This window comes from Colius striatus, chromosome 6 (assembly GCF_028858725.1).
Source record: "Colius striatus isolate bColStr4 chromosome 6, bColStr4.1.hap1, whole genome shotgun sequence".
NCBI lineage: Eukaryota > Metazoa > Chordata > Aves > Coliiformes > Coliidae > Colius > Colius striatus.
The window spans coordinates 34,432,868-34,450,215 of record NC_084764.1 but is presented as its reverse complement, the minus strand read 5'-3'; the positions used below and the strand labels follow the sequence as shown (position 1 = coordinate 34,450,215).

The following is a 17,348-nucleotide window of genomic DNA, read 5'->3' as shown; positions in this document are numbered from 1 at the left end:
ATCTCAAAATTTGATCTTTAAAGTGTAAAAAATACTTTTTATTCCCTCCCCTTTGCAGCACCATACCACTCTTCTGTTGTTATTTTCCTCTCTGAGGTTTCATCTAGAATCATTGATTCTGCAGAAGAATTTATTGATGTTGCTTAAAAAACGGTCTGGGGACTTGTTCTGCCTTAAACTTGTAACATGGAGTTTTTGTATACCAGAGCTCTTTCTGCTTCATTTTTTTAACCAGTTACTACAAATACCTTTAAAATAATTCAAAGTCCCGTAGGTCTCCAGTATAGAACATTCCCATTTCTCATATTACAAAAATTAGCAAAAGTCACTTCTGTTGTTTTTTACCTTCCTCAAAATACAGGATGTTACGTTACTGTGAAGTTACTTGTAAAATGATAATTAGATTTCTGTCAAAACAGCTTTTCTTCTCACTGTGGGTATTGTCTTCTGTGATGGTGCTGGGTTTTTTACAGAAAGCCTTTCTGTAAAACAAGCAAACAAAACCCTCTTCTCAGCTCAATGTAAAATACAGTTAATGTGAAATGAGTCTTTAACTTTTGCATGGAGATACCACTTTTTGGCTGCTTCATAATGCTGTTTGTGTGTTATATATTGTAGACTCACACACTTTTTAATCCTTATTTTCAGTGACAGGACCTCTGTCAGAGTTACAAATTGCATATGTATGCAGAGAAACTTTACAGGTACTGTACTTTCACAGGTATACAATAAAGTGTTTGCTCCATGTGTAGAAAGTAGATACAGAAGATGATTTCAGAACGTGCTGCCATGCAACACTTAAGTTTATAAGCACTGAGAATCCAACTGAAACTAATTAAGAAGGGTTAATCTATTAATTTCCATAATGTAAATAAAAGTTATCAAGGAACTCCAGTAATGCAGTACAAGTATTTGCTTAAAATCATTGTCAGAGCAGTGCTGCTTCTGTGCTGTAATTTGTAAAGGGCTTTACACAAGGGAGAGTGCCTCTGTGGACCTCACTGCAGGACCAAAATACTGAAACTCAACCCTGCTCCAGTTTCTTTGGTGAGCCTCTTGATTTCAGGGAGCAGTAGGGGACAGGGGTCTTCACAGGCTGTGACCACACTGTTGACTGGGTTATTCTCATCGGTTGTTCTAATGCAGTGGTTCAATGCAGCAGTTGTTTAGGACAAATTTTTGAATCTTGTTGTGGAAAACAGCCAATACCTAGTAAGCAACAGTAAGTGGCTTAGTAATGAGAAAAGCACATTTTAAACTCCCTGCTTGGTCTGTGGGAGTAAATTCTGATAATTTGTGGAGGAAAAATACTGCAACCAGACGACTGACATTCTCATTCTTTTTGCAACTGCTAATTACATGATAAGAAGATGCAGGCAGCTTGTTTCTTAGAGGAACTTTTCTCTCCTTGCTCTGTATATCCAGGGGTAATTACATGACAGAACCACAAAGCCGCACACCTCTCCCTGAAGCTGTGGCTGAACTGGTCACTGCCAGAGGCTCATCTGTGAACTCATCTGCCTGTCAGTTCTATTCTTGATTTTTTTACTGCAGGGACTCGTATTGCTGGAAGGGCAGCTTAAAGGCTGAACACCTGCTTGGTGAAACCTTCAGGACATCAAAAATAGAGTTAATTTTAGTAAAGGGAAAAGGTGATGTATCTTGGGATTTGTTTTGAAAATACACATGCATCTTAAGGTTCTGTGATTCTGTGATCTATGCAAAATGTTATACCACAGCTGATTTAAATGAGCTGGGAGAGGTGAGGAACGGAATCCAGCATACACCTTATCTGCAGATCTCAAAGTTCCTTGCTTTCAGATAAAACACATAGAATAATTAAAATTTATTAAATGGAACTGTCTTTGCAGCATGTTGACAAATGGCAAAATGATGTGTCTCTCTTATTTCTAGGGGCTTGCTTATTTGCATATGAAGGGCAAAATGCATAGGGATATAAAGGTAACTTGGAACTTTGAGAAACTAGACTTTCTAGTGCAAAAAAATACTCCTGATTAAAGATTCTTAGCTTTATCTTTTGTGTGTTTTAGGGTGCAAATATTCTACTAACAGACCATGGAGATGTCAAATTGGGTAAGTTTTCTGAATTTAATAATGAGACAGAAAGCAAATGGGAAGGTTTTCATTTGATCAATCAAAAGCTATGGTACAATCTGGGATACTTTGATTTAGCAAGTTGTCTTTTACTTTTTTCATTCTATTAAGACAAAAAAAATAACCAGAATGTAGACACCACATCTTCTAAGAAGAATATTCAGCTCTTGGAAGGTTTTAGTTTATGTTGGACAGCACGTGCACAACAAAGATTGAGCTTGCTACAAATGAAAAAGCATAATACAGCAGATCTCCTGTATTGTTGCAGTCAATGTTATTATAGTTCTCAGCAGCATGAACCTTTTGGTGTTGCACTGTAAGATGTTCTTACTCTTACTTGGGGCAATAGTTGACTATAGAAGGTGTGTATCCGTGGCCTAGTATATGTACAAGATGAGAAGTTTTGCTTTCTGTCAAGAAGATACAGATAATTTCTTTTTTCACCCACTAAGCCTTGAAGCTTCCCAGGTTTCCCTGGAATTGGCCAGGCTGGGGTTACCTGAATATTGACATGTTTGTTCCTAGCCAGAATGGCAGTTCTTCCTCAGAGCCTCCAGTGATCCGTTGGGTCAGACAGTGTCTCCTGAGCCTAGCAGCCCGTGGAAAAGCAAGGCAGGGCCTAATCCTGGCTGTGCCTCTCTCCCAGCATATGATGGGCATTTCCATACAGCTGCAGAAGGGGAAACTCTCCTCCTTTGCAAGTGCTCTGAGGTCTACAGCTAAAAACTCAGAAGAGATCTATATTGCTGTCTTCCTCTGGTGATGCTCTGCATTTAGCACAGCACAAACAGGCTGAATCTCATGTTATCTCAGCACATTGCCTCCAAAACCCCTGTGTGCTTGTCTGGTGCCTCACTTCATAGAAGTCTACATGTAGTTAGGGCTCTGCAGGAAGGAGGGAGCAGACATCCTGGGAGAAGGAATGGGGTGCTCATCAGAAAAGCTATGTGGTTCAACATGTTTCCTCCCCTGTGGTGGACAGGCGTGCTGTGCCGGGAAGATATGGCTTCTTAAAGAAGGAACCAAAACAAGTAAAACCTTGAAACTGAGGGGAGATTCCACTAACTGCATTAAACTTGGGTCATGCACTCCTACCTTCCCTTTGCCTGCTAAAGTAGTTAGATTTGCGCACAGTTATCCTCCAGCTATCATACTACAAATGCAATAAAACCAAAAAAGGACTTGAATTATTTTGGCTCTGCAAGACTACCTGATTGTCTGCAGCTCTGAGAGCAAAGGATTATTGTCCCCTAGACAGAGTCTTCAGAAATGAGAGCAGATGTATGTCCCCACACAGTTCCCCCTTCAGTAACACAGAAATAGCACCGTTTCCAAAGCATGATGCTGTTTTTCCTCTTGAATATTAGATTGGAGGTCCACTGAATTTTGTGAGGTTGCTTTATTGTGAGATGGAAAAATACCAGAGCCAGGATCATGAGTGAGCTATATGTAGAAACTAATCTTTTCAATCTGAAGTCATGTCAGTGAAGACATTAGCTGATATGGTTATTAATCTTTAACTGTTGAAGCTTAATGAATTTTTAAATTGGATGAGAAACTTGATTGTTCTTTCATAGCATGATACTTCCTAGAGTAGAATTGAGGCCTTAAAATGAGATTACTAAAACTATGACTATTTTGTTTTCCAGCTGACTTCGGTGTAGCAGCAAAAATAACAGCCACCATTGCAAAGAGGAAATCATTTATTGGTACCCCTTACTGGTAATAAACTACATCGATTGCTGTGATTGTGTGCAAAGCTAAGTCTGTATTTATGCTAAGAATTCCAAAATACACACACTGAAGTATGGACACGTGTTTTAAAATTATATGTAGCGATTACCTAAATCCCCTTTCCTCCAAGTAAAATACCCAAAGGGTAAAAGCCTGGGAAGCACTGATTGGAGTTGATCTGTTGCTCTAACACAAGCTATCTGATATTTGAGGCAGGATTGCTGTTTATCACAGGTTTATCCTTTTGCTGGAGATGTAATGGTTGTTTAGCTTCTCGATAACTTCTTTTACTTTTAGTGAATAAACAAAATGATGTCTTTCTGATTTCTGTACAGAAAGAATTGTGAAGAGAAACAGATTTTAGACTGTCTTTTAGTCATCTATTCTGATGATTGTCTGTACAAGACAGCATTTAATATGCAAATATTGTGACTCTTGAGGTGGATTATATATGCAAATTTAACTGCTGTTGGTTTCTAGCATTACTGTGATGCAGTTGAGGTGCCTGAGGAACTATTCTTGGTATAGACTGAACGAGCACATACAGCTTAGCCAGACAATGGCTTTTAATTGTTTGCTGCCCTCTTTATCCTGTTGGAGAAGGAGGACTGAGGGCAGGAAGATTATCTGGTCATTAAAGCATTTCACCAGGAATCATGAGACTGGTTCTATTCCTAGCCCTTGTCCAGCCCATGACCTCGGGCAAAACACTTCATGTCTGTGTGCTTCTCTGCTCCCCTAATGCCATGAGAGGGGAGGGGGACGTCAGGCTTTTCCCTGACAGACCTTCCTCGGGGAAGGTTCTGCTATAGGGTTGTCATGTGCTTTGTGCCCCTGTGTGTGGGCAGCTGGTTCTCTCCATGAACAATGCGTTTTGCTTTTCAAGGATGGCCCCAGAGGTTGCAGCGGTGGAGAAGAACGGTGGATACAACCAGCTCTGCGACATCTGGGCAGTTGGCATAACGGCAATTGAACTTGCAGAGCTTCAGCCACCTATGTTTGATCTTCACCCCATGAGGTCTGCTGCCTGGGGGCTTGCTTACATCTCTAGGACCACCTTCAGTCCCAGCAGGGACTGTCTTGATGTAGTTTAACCTTCTCTATAGCTCAGACCTAGAAACTCACGCTAGGATTCCTTCATCAGACATCTACTTTCTGCGTCAGCTGTGTCTGTTTTAAGGCATTGGCCTGAAGCTGAAGACTTACATTTAGAATTTGAATTAGAGACAAAATTTTTGATTTGTTTTTAGTGTCATCAACAATCTGATTAAGAAAAGGTACAGGTTTGCTGTCACTGGATAGTAAATTGCTACAGAAGCTGTAGCCTTATGTTTAACAGGATTATCCATGGCAATAAAAAGATTTACTTAAAGATAAGAAAATTGCCAGTTTTACTGTCTGTCCTCTAACACACTATAGGCTGTAATCCTGTTTCACTAGTTTGATTCTTACTGTAAAGTATTAAAGTGTTTAGATATTGATTATTTTTTTAACCATATAATAACATTATTCTTCCTTTACCTTTAGAGCTCTGTTTTTAATGTCAAAAAGTAATTTTCAACCACCAAAACTAAAGGAAAAAGCAAAATGGTAGGTTCAGCTCCTTCCTTTGTTCAATATTTTGTAGATAACGTGAAAAAAACAATTTGTCATTAATGAGGAAGGGAGACAGTGAAAAATAGTGCATGCTAGTTTTAAACCCAGGAACCTGGGAGATGATTTCACATGTAGGAAGTCTCACTGAGAAACAACTAGTTGGTCGTTATAGGTGTCTGAAAGCAAATGAGAGGGTTAAGGTCCGGCAGCAGATATTTTCTGACATAGCAAAACCAGGAGTGTGGGACATGGTCTATGTAAATCAATCCCTGCCAATGATCCAGAGGGAAGTGAAACTCCCTTCTTAGGTCTTCTTTTTCTGTTCTAGGAAAAAACATTATTTTTACCCTTTTCCCTTAATTCCTATTATAGGGCATTAGCCACTGTCAGTGGGACAGGTAATTGTTTAATCCTTTCTTGATTTCTTTAACCTGTGCTACCTTCCTTGGGCCTGCAGGATTTTGTCCCACACTCACTAACGTTTTATTTATGAGGCCCAAAACAGTGCTGGATTTTTTACTCAAGATGCTCCTATTCAGTCTTTTTACCTTAGGTTGTTTGAGTGGGCAAATGTGTGCTAGAGAAAAGGAGAAAACACTTAGAATCATAGAATGGTAGGGGTTGGAAGGGACCTTTGAGATCATCTAATCCAACCTCCCTGCAGAAGCAGGGTCACCTAGATCAGGTCACATAGGAACATGTCCAGGTGGGTCTTGAAGACCTCCAAGGAAGGAGCCTCCACAACCCCTCTGGGCAGCCTGTGCCAGGGCTCCCTCACCTGAACAGTGAAGTAGTTTTTTCTTATATTTAAGTGGAACTTTTTGTGTTCCAGCTTCATCCCATCACCCCTTGTCCTGTTGCTACCTACTATAGAAAAAAGGGATGTCCCAACCTCCTGACACCCACCCTTTAGATATTTATAAGTGTTAATAAGATCACCCCTCAGTCTCCTCTTCTCCAGACTAAACAGCCCCAGAGCCTGCAGCCTTTCCTCATATGAAAGATGCTCCAGTCCCCTGATCATCTTGGTGGCCCTGTGCTGGACTCTCTCCAGCACTTCCCCGTCCCTCTTGAGGGGGAACTAGACACAGGACTCCAGATGAGGCTTCACCAGAGCAGAGTAGAGGAGGAGCAGAACCTCCCTTGACCTGCTGCCCACACTCTTCTTGATACATCCCAGAATGCCATTGGCCTTCTTGGCCATGAGGGCACATTGATGGCTCATATTTAGCTTATTATCAATCAGGACTCCCAGGTCTCTCTCTGCAGAGCTGCTCTTCAGCAGTTTGACCCCCAGCCTGTACTGGTGCTTGGGGTTGTTCCTTCCCAGAAATATACTTCTAAGAATACTTCCCAGAATATAACTTCTAAGTGCATATTTCTTGTATTGGAACTGCTCAGTGTAACGCCAGCCAATCCACTTCTGCAGTGCTGCCTTCTCAGGTGCTAAGACTGGAAGAGGAAATGTATTTTGTAATGTGATTTGAAAGCAAGCAAACTTGGGCTAATGTTGTCCCCAGAGACACACGCTACCACGAATGCAACTGGGAGAAAAATGCCTGAAAGGTTGTAGGTCCAGTCATGACATTGAGTCCTAATCCAGATATGACACAGTCACCTAAATTGTCCTGAAAATAGCAACAAAACATTTTAAAGAATAGGTTGAGTCTCTGTCTAGAACTTTGTGTTTTCTTTTCCTGCCTGTAGCCCAGAACAGTGAAATTGATAAGTTTGCCTAGTTTTTGGGGGTTTGCTCGGTACACAGTTCACAATTTTTATTTCTGATACCTAATTCTGTAACAATTAAAAAGGGAAAAAGTTGAAATAGCACCATACAGGTTTGGTTTACTTTCTGTACCAAAACTTTCCACATAATCTCCATTAATCAAATGGGTTTTCCTCTGTTTTGGTAACTTGGAAATGTAATTATTCAAACCTGAGATGAGGAACCTGGATGACATTGTAATTTAGCACTCCCTTTTGTAATCTGGTTAGTAACTGTGTTAAAATCAAAATACCTCCTTGACAAATTAGATGTAAAACCTCATTTTTCTTTTAAGGTCATCAACATTCCATAATTTTGTCAAAATAGCACTTACAAAAAATCCAAAGAAGAGACCGACAGCAGACAGACTCCTTGCTGTAAGTAACTTGGAACATTTACTGATTGCCATAAGAGATCTCTTGCTTCTCAGTGGACAACAGAGCAAACTAGAACCGATTTATTTCTCTCATCTTAAAACATGAGTGATGAAATCTGAAGGAGAGAGACATTGGTTAACTGTAGGAAGCACCAAGATTTTGTTCAGTATCAAGATCTTAAAACAGTTTTTGGTAGGAACAATTACAGAAGTCTGCTTCATGTTCTGTCTTCAGCCTTGTCCTTCCTGCAAATGGGTGTCTCAGCCTCCTAGACACAGCTGTGTAAGACGTTGACCCTTCCTGTCACCCAGAAGCAGAAAACAAATGTATTGAGCAGTTGTTCATGTATCTATTTTTGCTTCATAAACTCAACTGAACTACTTGTGTAAAAAGTTAAGTTAGAGTGTAATTGTTTGTTTGACTCAGAGTTTAATTGACAAGTGGCCGAAAGTGTGACTTTTCCATGTTTATGGAAGAGTTAGAAAGTCTGTCCATTAAGGAGTCATTAAAGAAATAGTGGAGTCCCCAGAAAGCAGGCAAAATTCAGTAACATTCTGTATTGGATGTGTATTCATAGAAGTTACATATCACTTGCATATTGTAACTTGTTCTTTTCTGTGATTCTAGCATAGCTTTGTAGGGCAGCCTGGTCTTTCAAGATCTTTAGCAGTTGAGCTGTTGGACAAAGTTAATAATCCTGACAACCATACACACTACAGTGAAGTCGATGATGACGATTTTGAGGTGAGAACATATTTGTTTTCTGTCTTTATGTAAAACTATGGTTTTAAATATCTTTGCTTTGGGAATGTAAGATTGCAACTTGACAGAGGCACTGCCCCAACATTCTTAGGGCTGCCGTGCAGGAGATGCCAGGAAAAATTGCTACGGTGCTTGCCACACATATGCTGAGGGTGTATAGAAGGATCCTGTGCATATTAAAGTGTATGACTGCAACAGCTATTCTTCTTGGTGGCTTGATTGTTGATTGAGATCCAACAGAAAGCCACACAACTTCTCTCAGCTTTCCTGTTTATAACCCTTGCAGCCTCACTCTGTTATCCGCCATACGATTCGTTCTACAAACAGGAACATTAGGGCAGAAAGAACGGCCTCAGAGATAAACTGTAAGTTCCTCATGTGCTTTGTCCATTTCGTGGTGATGGTTTGCTTCTACCAATGGAGGCTGTTGGTGTCATTCTTTTATTGTGTACTCTGGAAAATCTCTTCTACTGTTGGCACAACAAACCCAGAAGAAATAGCACGTAGACGTGATTCTTCAATAATATTTTTCCAAAACCAAAATGCAAAGTTGCATATTTTTCTGCTATTTCATTCCATCTCGTTGCTGCATCGTAATGTTTATGTGGAAACCTTGGCATGAGTGTGGCCTTCCAGCTCTGTGATTCCTGTCAGACCGTGCAGCTTTGCTTAAAGCAGCAAAACCATGTGCAAACATCAAAAACACATGAGTGACTTGATAATTAGGAGGGCATCTTTTCACATGAGGGCCTTGGGTGTTACAGTGTGATAAGAAAATACAGGAAAAACTGTAGTGTTCTGTGTTTGCACATTGTTTCAAGTTTGTAAGTGAAACCTTTCCTTGACCTCGATGAAGCCCTTGTTGTTAAAACAGCTGTCCTCACCGGGGTGCACATTAACATAATGCATTTTCTTTTAATATGACTTTTCTTTTCTTTTAAGACAATACAAACACACTACTCAGTTGGGTCTAAGTTGGAATGTTGAGGCAAGAAATGATATTTCTCTAAGTTTGAACATATGAATTTTGTAGTTTAAATGCTCTCTGCTCCTCTGCATCATATACATCACACTTTTAGGAGCTTGCTGTTCAAAAGCCTCTTTCTTCTCTTTCACATGCACCAGAAGTAACATGTGGTTAAGCAGTTAACGTTTTAGTGTACTTTCATATAATGACTTGGTATTTACTTCTGGCCTGTTTCTTTCTTGTGGGTTTTGTGTTTGCAAACAAGCATTTAGGTAATAAGGCTGGTATTTAAGCAATGGTCATATTTTTATAGGTAAATTAAGTGTTGTGTACATAATATTTATATCTGTCACAACATGCATTTCACTGAAGTAAGCATGAGAAGGGCACTAGTATAAAATTGTGTGTATTCCATTTGAAAATGTAAATGTTTTGCAGTTGATAAGCTGCAGTTTGAGCCCCCTCTGCGGAAAGAAACAGAAGCTCGGGATGAAATGGTGAGGATGGGTTTGGATTTTCCTTCATTTATTAAAATCATTGTCTTGTTTGTTTTGTGGTTCAAGTCTCAGTAAGGTGTCTCTGAAAAATAGTCGTGAGCTCTCTTGGTCCCCAGACAATTGCTACATTTTAAAGAAAATGAATTGCCCTCCATGCTTTGTGTGGAAAGTCATGCTCAGATGAGAAAAAACCCACCTGTGCCAATTAATTTGACAATGTGAAGAGGCCACTCAGCATCTGAGTCCCTGATCTTTCTGTCATTGGGGTTCAGTTGCTGCTGCTTGTTTGGAAGATTGCCAGTTTGCATGCAGCCTGTTCTACCCCCTGTGAGCTGCTGCTGTTTGTTCCAGCCCTCAGCAGTTTACTGCAGATCAGCTAATTAACGTTCTTTAGCCTCAGTATTTGCCTGTGTACACAAGGGCTCCATTTTTTAATAAGTGTTGTGAATAACAACAGCTGCTCTTAGTTGAGGTTTGGAGACATCAGTGCTGAGCACTCCAGAGATAGCCCCATCCCTGGTGTTTACAGCTGTGCTGCAGTTCACCAGGTAGGTACGAGTTCAGCTGGTTCACGTTACTGGTGGACTCCCCTTAGTGCCACATCTACTGACAGGAATGCTCCTAGCCTCTGCTGCTGGCATCCCATACAGGTTTGGAGGGGGCTGCAGGGTCTTCTCTTGCTGAAAGACTGTCTTGGAAGTGCCCTGAGTGCAAATCCTTCCTGAATTTTCAATAATTTGTTTTCCTGTTACTTATTGCCACTTGATAGTGGCACTGCACCATTTCCAGGTGCTGCTTTGAAGTCTCAGTCTAAGAAGAATGAGATAGCTTTTCAAGAGTTGCCTTATGATGAGATTGTAAACCCTTTTTTCTCACCTTGGAATATTATTTTACTGCTTTATGGGTCATTCTGCAGCGCTTGGGAATCTCCCAGGCCTCTTCATATGCTGTGGATAAAGTACTGAAGTTTGACAGAGGGGAAAAAACCCAACATTTCTGTATCTTCAGGTTGTGGCAGCTGGCACTGACTTTGCTTCGCATTGGAATCCTTTTGTTGATGGTGGAAGCAGCAAGTAAGTCCAGAGTTTGCAAACATATTTTATTTCTTTGACTTAGAATGAAAATGCACTCTGAAAGAATACTTCATCTATGGTGGAAAAATCATAAGCCATAATGCACGGTAATATTTGTAAAGTTAAACACAATTTTACCCGTTATGTGGTGCTCCTTCTGTGGTTGGTTGATCATTCCCTTGGGGAATGGATTTTCATCTCTGAACAGTAGTTTGTTTTGAATTTGTTGTAGCAGGAAAGTGAAGATTTATGGCTGCCACACAGAAATAACACAGCTGAAGTCAATCCTCCAAAGCAAAGCTGATAACCTCGCTAGGGCTGAGCTCAGGATCCTGTGCTGCCCTTCCACTTCTGAGCCACAGCTGTGGTTATGACCTGCTGTGGCAAAGTATCTTTGCAGCCCTGAAGTCATGTACTTCCAGGAAAGGGAAGGAGAAACCAGTTCTGAAGATTTAGTTTTACCAAGCTCAGTATGATGGCATGATTGTTTCTGTTGTGGATGTCTGATCTGTGGAATCTGTAATACAGTCAAGTTCTGAGGTGAAATCTACTAGATAAAGATATGCTGTAACTGATTTCCCCTGGGATAAAGCAGGTCTGAGGTAAGGCAGCACAACTGTCCAAATTAGGACTGAATTTATTAGCCATGTGGCTTCCTTCTGCTGAAAAATACTGGATTCTGCCCTTAAAGGGAATCTTTGAACTTGAAATGAGGAATATGGAGGTTCAGTAATACTGATTGATGCACGTAAGTAGAGAAAGTTGGAATTTCAGCTGAAGTAATCGCTCAGCTAAAAGAGGCTGGTTCCCATCTTTCTTTGGAACCGAATAGCAGACAATTACTTTGGCTTTTTTGCAGATAAAGTCTTGCATAAACAGTCAGCTGACATTGCAGCCTCCTGGAAGGCTGGCTGTGATGAGATGATTGCCAGTGTTTGGGTCTTTATAAGTTTAACCTGGTTTTCTGTTCTCCCTGTCATCATGGTAGAAGTTTGGGGTGGCCATCTAGGCTCTGCTTCTCCCCTGCCAGGAATGACAGTGACTGCTTTCCTTCCTCTCTGGGCTTATTTGTGTGACCCTGAGGAGCTGCAGATTGAAAGCCTTTGTCATGAGTGCTGGCTTTTCTGCAGACAGCTGGAATCTGCGGGGTCGAGGAGCAGGGAGGGAGGGAGGGAAACTCCTCCCAGCAAAGTGACTTATCGATTTGATTCTGTTTCTGTAGCAGTGTTAAGATTGCCTGTACCAGGCTGTATTAAAAGCAGAATGAGTGTAGCTGTAGCAGATGTTGCTAGGGCTGTAAATCAGTACATAGATACAGGTTTAGTATTGAAAGGAGGACAGGATAAAGTTTTTGGATGGTGAATCTGTGCTGCTTATTTGGAAACCACTTCCAGTTTGAAAAGATAAACAGGAAATGCTTAGCTCTTCTGTCCCAGCAATTCTGAGTAATGCCAGGGATGTGCAGAGAGGATGTGTGCTGGGAGCCCGTGCTTTTCATGCCCTTTGGCTTTTATCAGAGTGCGTGGTGATTGATATCTTTGACCCAGGACTTAGTGGATTGGCAAGGGGGAATACCAGAGTGTGTACCTAATGATGGAACTTGTTTCTTTGGTTTTTTTCTCATCCTTATAATAGCATTTTTAAATCCTTTTTTTTTTCCTAGATTTTCTGTATTATCGAGGTGGTTTTGTTGGTGGTTTAAATTTGTTAACAGTTCCTGTTGTCAAGTGTCTGCTGCTTTCCCTTCACAAGTAACTTTCAGGGAAATTTTACATCAATCTAAAATTTAACTGGGTTGCTTTTTGTAAAATATGCTTTTGTTTTCCTGTTTGTTACCCCGATGGTCATTCCTCAGTGGGTGATGTGAAGTATGATGGAACATGGAAGGTTGTGTGAGCTGGTGGGGTATTTGGGATGTCTGCTCTGCATGCAGAGGCTTGGACTGCACTGGGCTGCTGCAGCCTGAAGAAACCTGGCCCTGGTTGAACACTGAGATTAGCTTCCAAACTATCTCTTCCACCTCACAATTCCTAAATGCAGGAGCCTAGAATTCACATCAGAACAGGATACTAAGGAATGCTGTTTATTAGGTTTAGATTTATGGTTTAGATTTTTTTAAATCTAATGCAGTTTATTTTTTGTAAGACACAGCTTGAGAATTATCACTTTGCAGAATTTATCAGTTTTTGTTTGTTTCAGTATTGTGTTTTCAGGGGTGCTTTGATCCTCGAGTCACAATTTCTTTTTTTGACCCTGGGTAGCTTTGGAACAAAAATTCCCACTGTAATGGGAAACAGTCTGTGTCTTTAGGGTCTATCACTAAAGGAGGAAACTTCCTTTTGGAAGTGTTTTGAAAGGCAAGTGGACTTTTCTCCATTTGTATCACAGTAACTTCCTCTATTCTCATATTTTTGTTTTTTCTTTCTTTTATATCACACCGTTGTTTGGCTTCTCAGCACTATTGAAAATACCAGGTCGGGAAATGAAAGATGATGAGTTGATGGAAGAGTTACAGTAATCACTGGGGAGTGAGGGGAAGAGAAGGACCATACTCAATGAAAAAGGGCTTAAGGCAGTGAATAAGAGAGAAACACTTAATCTTGCAAAAGGCTGGGAGATGGTTGTTATGAAACTAAATGGCGTCACAATCGGTTGAGTTGCACGTGTCCACCTTAGAGCAGAGCTCTTAATTCTACAAACATTTTACCTAGGGGACTGCTTACAAAATTTGGAGATGGGAGTGAAGATGTTGAAGAGTGAGTGGACGTCCTTCATGTACTGCTGTGTTTACTCCATGTGGCTCTCGCTAAAGCAGGCAGCGTTCTGGCAAAACCTCTCCCCTTAAAATGCTGCAGGCAGCTTTGCCACTCATGAATAAGTGAGGGCTGGTTGCACTCAAAGACCTAACACACGCTTCACTGTTTACCTGACCGCCAGGAGAATGTCTGCAAAGCAATGCTTTCTTCCCTTGCTCTCCTTCCTTAGGTTATCTTAGAGTACATTTGGAAATGCCTAATATATTAAAGCTGATTTTGTGTTGATTAATCCATTGATCATGAGCCATGTGATGACAGGACGGGCAAGTATTCCTGCAGAGCTGTGGTGGGGTATGTGAACTCCTCCGGTGCCCAAACATTTGTCTGATCCAGAGCTGCAAATTGCACCAAACTAGTTCCTGAACATGTATTTATTTGCTAATATCAAATACCCCTTGCCGCAGAATGCTCTATAACATTGGCATTTATGAAAGAACATGAGTTTATAAAGAACACAACACTTCTAACAAGATTAACGTCCTTTTTCCCACTCTTGGACTTCTGGTTTAACCCAGTTTGTGCAAAGCTGTGACCCGTCTTTTCTATGCATCTGGCTCATTTATGGTCTGTGCTCTCAAGTAATTCTGTTTCTGTTGTTGGTTTGACTAAGAGGACTCCTGCACTTTTTCGTTGCAGATCAACACTAAAGCGAGCAGGGCCACCTCCACTACCTCCTAAGGTAAGACACGATGGGTTTTAAGAGTTTTAGATGGCGACTCCCACTAGTGCAGCACCTGCAGCACTTCTGTCCGATGCTCTCAGTAGGCAATACATTCTGACAAATACCATTTACTAACAGACTTCATGCAGCTTCATATTTTTTGCTGCCTTGCAGTTGACCTCTGGGTACTCTTGGCTTTGCACACTGCCTGAGTGTGACCTGTAGGTATTTTCCCTCTAACGAGAGCATGCTGTGTGGGATGTCCCCTTGTTCAGTGTTCTGCCTGCTGCTGGGATTTTCTGTCAAAGAAGGAATACCTCTTAAATTAATCTGCTGCCAAACTTCTTTTTTCAAATGCTGATGTTTATCTTTTTTGATGTAGCAGCAGTCTAACTTGAATTAAACGTGTCTGAAGTTTATGCTTCCAGTTGCCATTTCCCAGGTAACCTTCACCTCTTTGGTTTGTTGCAGCCGAGAATGAACAGTTATCCTGAGGAAAACCTCCCAGATGATGAGAAATGTCAGACAATAAAACACTTCCCAGACTCACAGAACAGAGCCCCACCAGCTCACAGGAGACAAAGTATCCCTGTTTGTGGGCCTCAGGCTGATTCTTCCCTCCTTGGTATGACTAGCAGCATCAGCAGCCCTGGATTGCTCACAGCGAGATACAGTGACTTAGGTAAATGTTCCGTTTCCTAAAGGTGACTTGCTTCCTGTAGAAGGAAATCACTTCTGGAGTTCTAGAGCTATTTTCAGTAATGTTTTTAAATACAAGCTGATCACGAGGTGCAACTTTCCCTTTTATCTGTGTGTTGGCTCTTATTAGGGCCATGACCCATGGTGAAAACATTGTGCCCACTCAGCCAGTTAATACATTTCTGTGTTGGCCTGCAGGAATAGCATAAACCCAGCAGGTGTGCAGGGAGGATCATCTGTGAGGATGGACTTTGCCACAGCTTTAATCTCAGTTGTGTTTGGCCCAGGGACTGTTGGATACTGGAAAGCCTGAATTACTGTGTAGCTTAGCATGCAGAAGAGTGGCCAGCTGTCCTTGGAAGGGTTCAGCTACTTGAGATGTGCACATGGAAGTTGCAGCTCTCGCTTCTCCACTCCTGTGAGGTGCAGGGGAGAAGAGAGGGTAGGACAGCAAAAGCTTTTCTTTTTCAGTGTGTCAAGTGAGATAGAAAATGCCCTTGGGTTTCATTTCAGGAAATACGGATGGCATGCTGAAACTCATCGAGGAAAATGCAGAAGGGTCTGGACAAATCCCTCAGCTGCCACGGAAAAAAGAGAAAAGAGATTTTCCTGTAAGTATGGTGCTCTGTCTGATTTCACTGTCATGTTAGCTAGGTGGTTTTATATCAGTGTGTGGGAGGTATTTAATGATCTATCTTTCTTCCCACAGAAGCCAGCAATCAATGGTTTGCCACCAACGCCGAAGGTGCTGGTAAGGAACCTCATTTGCAGTAGGGGTTATTGGAAGCCTACGTCGTGGCATCACTCTCCTGTTAGAAGATTTATGCTAGAATAAGCCACCAGCTCACCTGGGGTGATTCTCTGCATCTCATAGCCAGTTACTTTTTGCATACTGGATCCACAGTATTTGTTTCCTTTTCTTAAAAACTTCCTTTCACCATTCAGTCTGGATGTGAAAGGTTGGAGGCTCTGTGGATCTCCAGTGCCAGTCCCTGCTTAGAAAAGAGAAAGGAGATATGATTTTGCTAGAGGGTGTTATTACTTCAACATTTCTGCTTGTTTTCCCTTCATATTCTTCCTGTATTCCCTTCATGTTTTTCCCTTCATATTTGGGCTGCCCAATCCCTGGAGGTGGAGCTGGGCTTGGCAGTGTGAAGTTAGTGGTTGGACTTGATGATCTTAAAGGCCTTTTCCAACCAAAACGATTCTATCATTCTATACTCAGTATTGTTCTTACCCAGTAGGTTCTAAAGTCATTCCTATCATTCTGATCCCTCTTTGTTAATGTACTATGAGGAGGTTAATGAGTTATGAGAAGGTTTGGAAAGCTGCATTGTAGATTCTGGGGACTATAAAAATGTTTTACGTCGAGACGTATTAAAGTAAGTTTGTGTCTGAAAAAAAAGAGAGGGAAGTGCCAGAAGGGAAGATACTTAGTACTGGAGACTTGTTTCAAGTTTAAGTGTTGGTGTTTTTCAGATGGGAGCGTGTTTTTCCAAAGTCTTTGATGGATGTCCTTTGAAGATTAATTGTGCAACATCATGGATACATCCAGATACTAAAGGTGAAGTTATTTTTGGTATGTGTTTTAAACTCACTTGCTGCCAAAGGGGTAATGAGCTTGTGAAATAATCCTGTTCTCTTATATTTTTCAGATCAGTACATTATCTTTGGCACAGAAGAAGGTATCTATACTTTGAATTTGAATGAACTTCACGAAGCAACAATGGAACAGGTAAGTTTTGATACATTGAACATACAGAATAGGTTTGAGGATATTCTGGAGCAAGAAGGGCTGGTATTAGAGGAGATAGATGGGATACCAGGCTTTGTGGCATGACCTGATTCACATCAAAGCCAGCAATGGAAGTCCAAAAATCTGATAGTCGCCCTGCCTACCTGAATTTTGTGTTGCTGCATGTGCATTGCTGCTTTCAAAGGAGTTCATTACTAACATCTTCCTTTGCCTTGGAGATGACTGCTTACCTGCCTTCTCCCCAGTTCATCTCCACTAGATGGCATATTGCTTCTCCATGATGCTGCCGAAGCCCTCAGCCATATCATTTAGCTGGCCTTGTTACCACCAATGAATAACTGTTGGCTTGTTTTTCTTGGACTCTCTAACCCTTTCCAAAGCCACTTCATGCAATCATGGTATTGTTACATTTGCTTTTTTAGCATCAGGAGTAGCAGAGTTTTGATAATGAGATTTATATACTTGCAGATTTGTAAGGAAGTTCACAAAGGCACTTCAGGCTGTTGAGACATGGAACAGGACAGAAAGCA

The 17,348-nt window shown here is 41.2% G+C and overlaps 1 protein-coding gene across 5 annotated transcripts in view; it reads left to right on the top strand.

Annotated features, from left to right (window-relative positions):
• MAP4K5 (mitogen-activated protein kinase kinase kinase kinase 5) overlaps window positions 1–17,348 on the top strand; it is a 71,813-nt gene that overhangs the window by 37,689 nt on the left and 16,776 nt on the right. For 2 of the 5 annotated variants that reach the window (XM_061998560.1, XM_061998561.1), the window contains exons 6-23: window positions 649–704; window positions 1,915–1,962; window positions 2,052–2,094; window positions 3,765–3,837; window positions 4,736–4,867; window positions 5,377–5,439; window positions 7,506–7,587; window positions 8,215–8,331; window positions 8,636–8,714; window positions 9,755–9,813; window positions 10,822–10,886; window positions 13,598–13,642; window positions 14,339–14,381; window positions 14,835–15,045; window positions 15,576–15,673; window positions 15,772–15,813; window positions 16,542–16,626; window positions 16,718–16,797. In XM_061998560.1, the coding sequence (XP_061854544.1) occupies window positions 649–704; window positions 1,915–1,962; window positions 2,052–2,094; window positions 3,765–3,837; window positions 4,736–4,867; window positions 5,377–5,439; window positions 7,506–7,587; window positions 8,215–8,331; window positions 8,636–8,714; window positions 9,755–9,813; window positions 10,822–10,886; window positions 13,598–13,642; window positions 14,339–14,381; window positions 14,835–15,045; window positions 15,576–15,673; window positions 15,772–15,813; window positions 16,542–16,626; window positions 16,718–16,797 (1,421 nt within the window). The remainder of the gene's footprint in view (window positions 1–648; window positions 705–1,914; window positions 1,963–2,051; window positions 2,095–3,764; window positions 3,838–4,735; window positions 4,868–5,376; window positions 5,440–7,505; window positions 7,588–8,214; window positions 8,332–8,635; window positions 8,715–9,754; window positions 9,814–10,821; window positions 10,887–13,597; window positions 13,643–14,338; window positions 14,382–14,834; window positions 15,046–15,575; window positions 15,674–15,771; window positions 15,814–16,541; window positions 16,627–16,717; window positions 16,798–17,348) is intronic. The other 3 variants (XM_061998563.1, XM_061998564.1, XM_061998562.1) reach the window with 3 other exon arrangements.